The sequence below is a fragment of the Mchenga conophoros genome, linkage group LG11, assembly GCF_057382185.1.
Source record: "Mchenga conophoros isolate Kocher_MC1m ecotype Shallow Benthic linkage group LG11, M_conophoros_male_GT1.1, whole genome shotgun sequence".
NCBI lineage: Eukaryota > Metazoa > Chordata > Actinopteri > Cichliformes > Cichlidae > Mchenga > Mchenga conophoros.
In genome coordinates, this window is record NC_140536.1 from 32,140,917 (window position 1) to 32,151,700 (window position 10,784).

Genomic DNA, 10,784 nt, shown 5'->3' on the forward strand with positions numbered 1-10,784 from the left:
CAAATCTTGCACTTCGCATGCACGTTAAAGAATTGTGATGTTTGTTATTGTAATTAAATGGGTCTAACTCATTTGAATACATCTGTCTGAATTTCTATTCTTTCTGAGCACCAGGTACGAGTCCGTTAGCTGATGTCCAGGTATTTGGCATCACATCTGCCGCATTCAAATAAATACACACAACATCCATTTCTTTTTTCTGAAGGTCATGACACAAGCGCACACACAGCCCATGTTAAGGCTGACGTTCGTTTGGGGAAAAAAGTGATCGACAAGTTTCTAAGGTCTTAGAACCTTGACTTCTTTGTGGGCAGGCACCACCATGCATGAGCCTGCCTACGCGGTAGTCATGGTTATAAGACACAGCCAAATGATCAAGGTTGTATTTTGGAGCGAATTAGCCTGCTGGGAAACAGGTAAATACCCTTATAGAATCTCCTGTGGGACCAAAAAATTACTACACTGTAACCAAAATATCATATTTGACCAACATAAATACTATTTATGCCGACAGTTAAGTTCATTTTAATTATAAATGTGTTTTATTTTGATCAAAAAGTTACTTCACCATACATAAATATAATCTTGGATCAACTTAAATTCCTGTGTATTTGTTGACAATTATTAAGTTCATGTTACTCAGAATGTGTTTTTTTTTTGTGGCCAAAAAGTAACTTCACTATACATAAAATTCACGTTGGATCAACTTAAATTTTTGTGTTCTAGTCGAAAATTATTAAGTTAATTTTACTTAAGAATGTTTTTAATTATGGCCAAAAAAGCTACTTCACCATACTCAAAAATATTGCTTTGAATTAATGTTATTCTGCCAGAAGTTGGCTTAACTCAAAAATTCTAGTGGAAAACGTTAACATGTTTTTTTTATTTGAACCAATGTTTTACTTATTAGAGTGTGCTCTTCACCTTTCTCTCTCCCATCTCGACAAAAAGGACACTTATGTCAGAATGCGGTTTATTGACTTCAGCTCAGCATTCAACACAGTCATTCCCCAGAAGCTGGTGAAGAAGTTGGACCTACTAGGAATAAACACCACTCTCTGCAATTGGATCTTTGACTTCCTAACTGACAGACCCCAGGTCTTTCTTCATAGGAAATACCACCTCCAAAGTCCTCAGAGTGAGTACAGGATCGTGGCAGGGCTGTGTGCTTGGTCCACTGCTGTTCACCCTGCTAACATGTGACTGTACTGCAGAGTACAGCTCAGCAGTCGGGACTCAGCACTCAGGAGCTGTGGGAGGCACCTTGGCAGCAGAAAATGATGGAACTCTGCAAATATGAAATAATTTTGTCTGTAATGTTTGGAAATATAATTACAAGGGTAAAGGATTACAACGTGATCATTTTAAAAAAGAATTACTATAAAGTGTTTTCCTTATAATGCTGTGACTAACTCCAGTAAACACGGACTAATGCTGTTTTGCATTCTGAGTGGGAAGCATTTGCATGACCGGCATATGGGAATCACAGTTCATATTTTAAAAAAAAGTAGAAAGGAGCAAGTGATATCACTCTGGCACATCCATCCTAGACAGACACTGAGGGCTCTCCAGCTCTCCCATATTTGCCACAAATTGACAAGTACGGCAAGGATCATGCATCTAATTCTGCTCCTGTCAGGTCAGTGTTGCTAACTGTCAAAACAGTGATCCTTTTTTACTCTTTAGCTGGGCATACCTGTGCATTTTAAAAGACAAAAACAAAATAATAAATAAATAAATAAAACTTTAATAATACTGTTTGCTTAAAGAAAGCCTAAAGGTTAGGGTTTAGGGTTTATATTTAAATGATGCTTTCTCTGTGTGGTTAATGAATGGTGAAATAATATAGGCTTTTATAACTCAACAAGTGCAAAAAAAAAAAAAGATGTTTGGTCGCCCTATCTAAAAAAGCCTGAGCTTTAAAGCTCATAAGTTGTCCTATTTTGTCCCTTTGTTTGTATATTTTTAAAATATTATTTTGAACCTTGTACTTCGTTTTGCAAATTAATTATTTATATTTCAGCTGTTTTTTCTTATTCGTAATAGTTGTTTCAATGACCTTAAATTGTTTGTTAGGCAACCCTGCTGTGCTAAATTGTTTTATACAAATGAACTCACTTTATTTTTGTCCTAGATTTCTTTTTGACTGGTACATATGCTGCTAAAATTTCAACAAATCTAACAGTGAACACTTTTAATTAAATTTTAAGTAAAATATTAACACATCATTTTTTGGTTATCAAAGACTTACTTACAGATTGCAGATCTTACAATGGCGATTGACTATTTAATTTGTGGATTATATTTATTCCACAGGCTTGTCTTTTCAATTTTCACATGGTCTCCAGCCACAGTTTGTCTTCTTTCAAACACCAAAGACCTGGTCTGAAGCCCAGAACATCTGCAGGGAGCAATGTTTTGACCTGGCCACCACTCATGACATGAGAGAGATGGAAACTCTCCTTGAAGTTGTCAAAGATAAATATGATGATGCTGTGTGGATTGGCCTTTCAAAAGGCAAGACACGCAGGTGGCGCTGGTCTCTGGCAGATGATGATTTCTACAAAGAGGGAGAAAGAAGTTATTTGTTGTGGCGCTCAATAACTGATGACAACTGTGCAGTTTTCAGCAACGGGAAACTGAATATGTATTCCTGTGAGACCAATAAATATTCGGTTTGCTTTGATGGTGAGTCTTTTGTAACCAACTTTAAGGTATAAAGGTGAATTACAGCGCAATAATTACTTGGGCTCGTAATAAGACCCTGGCCAGAATCAGAAGACACCAAGTTCGTATGGAGCCAAAGTATTGAGCAGCAATAATGACCTGGACACAATGTTAACTTTTGAGTAGCCACTCTTGTATTGTTACAAAGTATAACAGGTATTTGTCCAATTTGTACAGATAAAGTATAAAAATAAATAAATAGTGTGCACACTCAACAAAATAAAAGTACTCGTTGGGGCCCTTTAAGAATTTAGAGTTAAGCTGGCGATAGCCAACTTCAAAGGTCCTTGTGAATGTAACTGGAATGTATGAGTGTGTGGTGTGTATCTTCTTTGGGGTAGATCGTCCTCAAAGTGGTTGGCTCGCCATCTATCACAACCAGAATATCGTCCTGGTCCTTGGACTTTTCCGTCCTCTCCAAAAAACCTGACCGTTGCTCTGTTTCACAAAAGCCCAACACACACTGGCGTTGGAATTGCAGCAGCTCTCCGGATGAAAGGTGAGTGGTTAGCCGACGTTGCCTCTCTCCTTCATCCAGCCACTCGACTCCGGACTTCCAGCAGGTAAGTAGGCTGGCTTTCCTTCCTCTCAATCCTGAGTTTTCCTCTCTTTTGTCCGTGGATTTCTCGGTTTGAGTAGCAGATGCCTCCACTCCTCTTGCTGAGATAAGAAAAACCCGGGACACCATGCACCTCCACCTCACTTCCTGGCTGACAGGGTCAATGCGGCCTGGGTAGGCTCTGATTGGTTGCTGAGCTAGGTGCCCTCACGTGGGGTGAACTGAGAGGTGCATTCAATGGTCATAGGAAATACGACGCTTGTTGATGTGGACAGTTAATATAAAGAGAATAAGTATGATATTTTTCATCTGGGCTACACCTTCTTTTACATACTGTATGACCAGTGTTGGGAAGGTTACTTTTAAAATGTATTCCGTTACAGAATACAGAATACATGCCCCAAAATGTATTCTGTAACTTATTCCGTTACGTTACTCAATGAGAGTAACGTATTCTGAATACTTTGGATTACTTAATATATTATCGTGCTTTTTACAACAACGTGAATGTACTATTGCTGTGTGATTTATTACTATTACTGAAGGTCCGCGACTCCGAACTGTAGTAAAGGGACCTCTGACTAATACGGCGGGGTCCCTGTCGGCTCATAGCCGAAAAATAGCTTTACTTTGTTGTGTGGGTCAATTTTTCTTGCGAGAGACAGAGAGAGGCGTTGAAAGACTGCTCCAACGGAACTTATTGTTTTCGGAGGAAAACACGAACACGGTGTACAGTCGAGTCTTAATAGCTTACTTACAACTGGGCTCGTCAGGCACTCTTCTTGGCTGCAGTGGTTATTATTATATTTACATGCTTCCAGCTCCCGTTTTTCCTCGACGGCAACTCGTACCTTTCCACTCGCCTTTTTCTCCCTCCTCGCGCTCACAGACACATAACGTGTATGGCAGTGCATTCTTCCTGCAACACGGACTATACTGCCCATGATGCTACATTCTTTAGAGCTATGCTTGTAGCATTCTGCCTGTTAGCTTAGCACAACAACGAAAAGGCGCTCTCTCACCCAGGAAACAAACAGTCGCAGAGAGAGAGAGATGTCGTGTCCAAATTCATGGGCTGCATTCTCCTGAGGCCGCATTTGTAGACCGATTACGTCACAGTGACGCGCCGAAGGCTGTCCAAATTCGTAGACCCCTCCGAATGCAGCCGACAAATGCGTGCTCCTTTTTCCGAATTTGAAGGATGGGTCGGGTGTGTCCTTCGTGGCCCACCATATCCCAGAATTCATAGCGCGGCCCAGCCAAGCTCCAGTTTCCGGCTAATAGCGGCCGCTACTAAGTTTTAAAAATTACTCTTATTAATCTTTCTGGGTCACGAAATAAACTTTTAACATATTTTCAGGCGAGAAAGTAGCTGTGTAAACATCAAATATCTGCTCGGTTTATCAAGATATCGCATCTTTGCTAAAGTGCTTCGACGTTTTCGGAGACGTCTGCTACCCACCAGCTCGATAGCTAGCCGGGAGCTCGAGGGTTACTGATGCGGCCGAGAATGGCACAACTCCCGGCACATCATTTTCAGATCACCGCGGACTTTCACTGCTCGGGTTAAACGTTGTCAGCCGGTGATCAGCTGTGATCAGCTGATCACGGGGCCGGGGTTAAAAGAGAGACGCCACCCACCTGTTCGCCGCTCAGACATCATTCTCTTCGTGTCAGGAGCTCCGAAACTCTGCCGACGTCAGTCTCCGCCTGATTCAGCAACCGTGAGTGATTATCCCTTCAATCCTTTTTCTCTTCCCGGCTCCGCTCGCTCTCTGTCGGTAACGACCGTTCCAAAGCCACGCTTCGTGCACTGATCGTTACTAGAATAACTGCGTGCCTGCTCCAAACCCACCGCTAGCCTTCGCCGCGCTTGGGTCTAGCCAGCACGCCACACGGGCACGCCGAATTACTGTGTGTAACCCGCCCGGCCGTGACAAACGTAATATATAAGTCACTTAGACAACCTAAAAATGTTATTGTTGGGCTTTTTTCAGTGTTTTGTTTGTTCGTGAGTAAATCGGTTTGGCTGAGATTAAAGTTATTAGATTAGATAAAATAAAACTTTATTAATCCCCCGGGTGGGTTCCTCCTTGGTTTTTACACAGCTGACTAAACGTCAAACAGAAAACTGATTAAACAGAAGTGTGAGATGGCCGAGAGTTTACTCCAGTGTCCTGTTATATTTTAGACAGCAAGGAGCAGACGGCTGAGTTTATTAAACTCCACCGAGACAGCGGTGACGCTAATCAGAAGGCTAGACCGTCCAATTTCACGGCCGTTTACTTCCGGCCTACCCGATCTTCTGAGGACCCGGCCCACGTAGACCGCGAAGGCCGGGTCCTCAGGAGAATGCAGCCCATGAATTTGGACACGACCAGAGCGTCGCCCTGTAACCATGGCAACCGTAACGCTGCCGCCTGGAACGAAAGAACGTAGCTGTCAAACAAAACCCAAACAGTCCTGACCCGCGACAAAATGAAACAGGAAAGTACCGCAGTGTAATCCATTTATTTCAACAAAGTAACTGTATTCTGAATACCACCTTTTTAAACGGTAACTGTAACGGAATACAGTTACTCATATTTTGTATTCTAAATACGTAACGGCGGTACATGTATTCCGTTACTCCCCAACACTGTGTATGACACAAGCATACTAATACTCATTAGACAAATTGGATGTGTTATGTCGTGAGGCATTCATTCAGAAAGTTTATTCTGTTCATTAGTGATGTGCGGATCGATCCTAAAATATCGATTCCTTCGATACCAGTCATTTATGTTCTAGAATCGATCCAAGTTACATGGTTTATTAAAATAATCAAATTACAGCATTTACATTTATGTTAGACTACTTTTAATTAACTGCTTGTTAACACAATGTTACAGTGTCTATCAAATAGACACTGTAACATTTCGGACTCGAACATAGTCAACTTTGAACTGTTCACCACTCTTCTAACAATTCAGTTTAAATGAATTGAATTCAATTTCATTCAGCACCAGATCACACCAACAGTCATCTTGAGGTGCTTTATATTGTATGGTAAAGATCCTACTAATCTACAGAGAAAACCTAACAAACAGATGATGCCCTGTAAGCAAGAACTTTATGATGAATTGAAGGAAAAACTCTCTTTAAACAAGAGGAAACCTCCAGCAGAACCAGGTTCATGGAGGAGCCGCCCTCTACTGCAACCACATGAAGGTGAAAGAAAGGAAATAAGACAAAAGTCAATGTTTAATAATAAAATGTAAAGTGGTGTTTACAGTGACTGTATCAAGCTCATGTCAAACAAATTAGTCTTTTAGTAAATGTAATGCTACTAAAATTCTCAAATCTTGATTATCCTTCTTTGTTTTGTACTGTAATCTCTCTGAAATTTTTTAAAATTGTCTCTTTATTTTGAGAATAAAAGATGCAGATCAGTAGTTTGCCAATACATAAAAAATGTCTTACTTGGATTCTCAGGAATACTACAGCAGCAGTCCTCAACCTTTTTTGCACCACGGACCGGTTTATGTCTGACAATATTTAAAAAACTGTAAATTTTGTGGAAATGAAAATTCAGTGAAGCTAATTTTACTTTACTTTGCAGCAACAAAACAAGGTGCAGATCAATACATCCTTAACACACAACGCATGGTTTGGACTGCTGCTCGGGATTTCTGCAAAGCACACTACACAGACCTGACCAGTCTAAGGAATGATGCTGAGTACCAGATAGTCCAGCAAGTAGCCAATGGCAGTGAAGTGTATGTTGGCCTTTTCAGAGACCCCTGGGAGTGGTCAGACCAGACTGACTCCTCATTTAGATACTGGAACCCAGACATGCTTGTCCGGACTGATAGCACTCAAACCTGTGTTGCTATGTTGAAGGTAAACTCTGGTAAATGGGGAGACAGGGCATGCACAGAAACACATCCATTCGTTTGTAACTGCAGTGAGTAAAACTCTTTACTAACACATTTAGTTTTACTTTTTTTTTTCAAATAGCAAAAACTATTGTTATCTTCATTTTTCTCAGTGACAGAAATGTGTAAAATGAAGGAGAGTGTTGCAAATACGATTCAGACTAACTCTGTTCACATCTGTTTATAGTAGTCAAAAAACTGAGTTTCATTAAACTGAGGATCAGCCCACAGGACTCAATGCTGGATCTAAGTAATCCTTCGGTGCAAGCAGACATCCTGGAGCAAGTAAGTGATGCAGATCTTTGTTAATGATGAGCAGTTAAATTTGAGTATATTATATATATATATATGTTAATTTAGATTGTGACATGAAATAAGTATTTAATCACATTAGGACCTTCATGGTTTTGCAATGGTAAATGGAAACATGGGTATTTTCTGTCTAATAGATGAGCCAGAAGCTACGGAGTTATAACAAGACTGCTGGTTTCCATCTAAAGTGGAGAAAACAATCTGATGGAAGAGTTTTTACCAAGGAGCCTTGAAGAAGTGGCTGAAGAGAAAAGAATCAGCGGAACAAGTTAATATGGATGATAAATGTACTTTAACAGAGTAGCATAGAGCAATGTGAACATAGTATAGACACAGTGTGTGTGTATCAGCCTTAACCTTCGTATATATTTCCCCAGCCCAAGTGTACTCGTGTAGTGTTCGTGCGTAGTTAACATAACCACAGTTTTCACTTAGCCACTACTGCACCCCACCTGTATATAGCCACTAAACTCCACTGTGTATTCACATTTTGCCACTTGCTGTAATAAATTCTTGTCACGTTCATACGGTGTCTGTGTTGAATCTGTCCAATCCGCCCTATATGACCCACGCCGTGACAGTTACATGCTTAAATATAAAGTTGAAAAAATGTAAGTGCAACCAGGCTATGGATCAAGTAATTGCGATTAATTACAGAAAACTGTGAGAGGAATAGGTTAATTTTTTTAAAATCTATTCACAGCACTAATCTCTCTCTCTCTCTCTCTCTCTCTCTCTCTCTCTCTCTCTCTCTCTCTCTATATATATATATATATATATATATATATATATATATATATATATATATAGATAGATAGATAGATAAAAACACCCAGCACGCCCCTGCGGGCGGTTTATCCTTCAAGCTCGGGTCCTCTACCAGAGGCCTGGGAGCTTGAGGGTCCTGCGCAGTATCTTAGCGATCGTGGCTCAAGAGTTGGGAGTTTGCCTTGTAATCGGAAGGTTGCCGGTTCGAGCCCCGGCTTGGACAGTCTCGGTCGTTGTGTCCTTGGGCAAGACACCTCACCCGTTGCCTACTGGTGGTGGTCAGAGGGCCCGGTGGCGCCAGTGTCCGGCAGCCTCGCCTCTGTCAGTGCGCCCCAGGGTGGCTGTGGCTACAATGTAGCTTGCCATCACCAGTGTGTGAATGTGTGCGTGAATGGGTGGATGACTGGATATGTAAAGCGCTTTGGGGTCCTTAGGGACTAGTAAAGCGCTATATAAATACAGGCCATTTACCATTTAGCTGTTCCCAGGACTGCGCTCTTCTGGACAGAGATCTCCGATGTTATTCCCGGGATCTGCTGGAGCCACTCGCCTAGCTTGGGAGTCACCGCACCTAGTGCTCCGATTACCACGGGGACCACCCTTACCTTCACCCTCCACATCCTCTCGAGCTCTTGTCTGAGCCCTTGGTATTTCTCCAGCTTCTCGTGTTCCTTCTTCCTGATATTGCTGTCATTCGGAACCGCTACATCGATCACTACGGCCGTCTTCTTCTGTTTGTCTACCACCACTATGTCCGGTTGGTTAGCCACCACCATTTTGTCCGTCTGTATCTGGAAGTCCCACAGGATCTTAGCTCGGTCATTCTCCACCACCCTTGGGGGCATCTCCCATTTTGACCTCGGGACTTCCAGGTTATACTCGGCACAGATGTTCCTGTACACTATGCCGGCCACTTGGTTATGGCGTTCCATGTATGCCTTGCCTGCTAGCATCTTGCACCCTGCTGTTATGTGCTGGATTGTCTCTGGGGCATCTTTACACAGCCTGCACCTGGGGTCTTGCCTGGTGTGATAGACCCCAGCCTCTATGGATCTTGTACTCAGAGCTTGTTCTTGTGCTGCCATGATTAGTGCCTCTGTGCTGTCTTTCAGTCCAGCTTTGTCCAGCCACTGGTAGGATTTCTGGATATCAGCCACCTCCTCTATCTGCCGGTGGTACATACCGTGCAGGGGCCTGTCCTTCCATGATGGTTCCTCGTCTCCCTCCTCTTTCTTGGGTTTCTGCTGCCTGAGGTATTCACTGAGCACTCGGTCAGTTGGGGCCATCTTCCTAATGTATTCTTGGATGTTCCTTGTCTCATCCTGGACCGTGGTGCTGACACTCACCAGTCCCCGGCCCCCTTCCTTCCGCTTAGCGTACAGCCTCAGGGTGCTGGACTTGGGGTGAAACCCTCCATGCATGGTAAGGAGCTTTCTTGTCTTTATGTCAGTGGCTTCTATCTCCTCCTTTGGCCAGCCTATTACCCCAGCAGGGTACCTGATCACGGGCAGGGCGTACGTGTTGATGGCCCGGATCTTGTTCTTTCCATTCAACTGACTCCTCAGGACTTGCCTGACCCTCTGCAGGTACTTGGTGGTTGCAGCCTTTCTAGCGGCCTCTTCATGGTTCCCATTTGCTTGCGGGATCCCCAGGTACTTGTAACTGTCCTCTATGTCTGCAATGTTGCCTTCTGGTAGTTCAATCCCCTCAGTTCTGACTACCTTCCCTCTCTTTGATACCATCCGACTACACTTCTCCAGTCCGAACGACATTCCAATGTCATTGCTGTATAGCCTGGTAGTGTGGATCAGTGAATCGATGTCTCGTTCACTCTTGGCATACAGCTTGATGTCATCCATGTACAGGAGGTGGCTGACAACTGCTCCGTTCCGTAGTCGGTATCCGTAGCCAGTCTTGTTAATGATCTCACTGAGGGGGTTCAGGCCTATGCAGAACAGCAGTGGGGACAGAGCATCTCCTTGGTAGATCCCGCACTTGATGGTGACTTGTGCTATGGGCTTGGAGTTGGCCTCTAGTGTTGTACGCCACATCCCCATTGAGTTCCTGATGAAGGCTCTTAGGGTCCCATTGATCTTGTACAATTCTAGGCATTCCAGTATCCAGCTGTGGGGCATTGAGTCATAGGCCATATTGTAATCAATCCAGGCAGTGCACAGGTTGGTCAGTCTGGTCTTGCAGTCTCGGCTGATTGTTCTGTCTACCAGTAGCTGGTGTTTTGCGCCTCTGGTATTCTTGCCAATTCCTTTCTGTGTCCCGCTCATGTATTGACCCATGTGCCTGTTCATCTTAGCCGATATGATGCCTGACAGGAGCTTCCATGTAGTACTGAGGCAGGTTATTGGTCGGTAGTTGGAGGGGACCGGTCCCTTCTTGGGGTCCTTGGGGATCAGGACCGTCCGACCTTCGGTTAGCCATTCCGGGTGTCTCTCGTTAACTAGCAGCTGGTTCATTTGTGCTGCCAGACGCTCGTGGAGTGCAGT

At 43.2% G+C, this 10,784-nt stretch overlaps 1 protein-coding gene across 1 annotated transcript; it reads left to right on the plus strand.

Moving 5' to 3' along the window:
- The first annotated feature begins 966 nt into the window (after positions 1-966).
- Positions 967-7,980, plus strand: LOC146564621 (lymphocyte antigen 75-like). Its single transcript, XM_085290218.1, has 5 exons — positions 967-1,138; positions 2,317-2,688; positions 6,888-7,232; positions 7,391-7,488; positions 7,653-7,980. The coding sequence occupies exons 1-5, from the start codon at positions 967-969 to the stop codon at positions 7,746-7,748; spliced, it is 1,083 nt and encodes a 360-aa protein (XP_085146344.1). The 3' UTR covers positions 7,749-7,980.
- Positions 7,981-10,784: the final 2,804 nt, after the last annotated feature.

Excerpts from the sequence above, each read along its gene's own strand:
- LOC146564621 (XM_085290218.1), top strand. The coding sequence starts at position 967 with ATGCGGTTTATTGACTTCAGCTCAGCATTCAACACAGTCATTCCCCAG. Across the intron at positions 1,139-2,316 it reads CCACCTCCAAAGTCCTCAGA|GCTTGTCTTTTCAATTTTCA; the intron begins GTGAGTACAGGA and ends TTTATTCCACAG. Across the intron at positions 7,233-7,390 it reads TCCATTCGTTTGTAACTGCA|TAGTCAAAAAACTGAGTTTC; the intron begins GTGAGTAAAACT and ends ATCTGTTTATAG.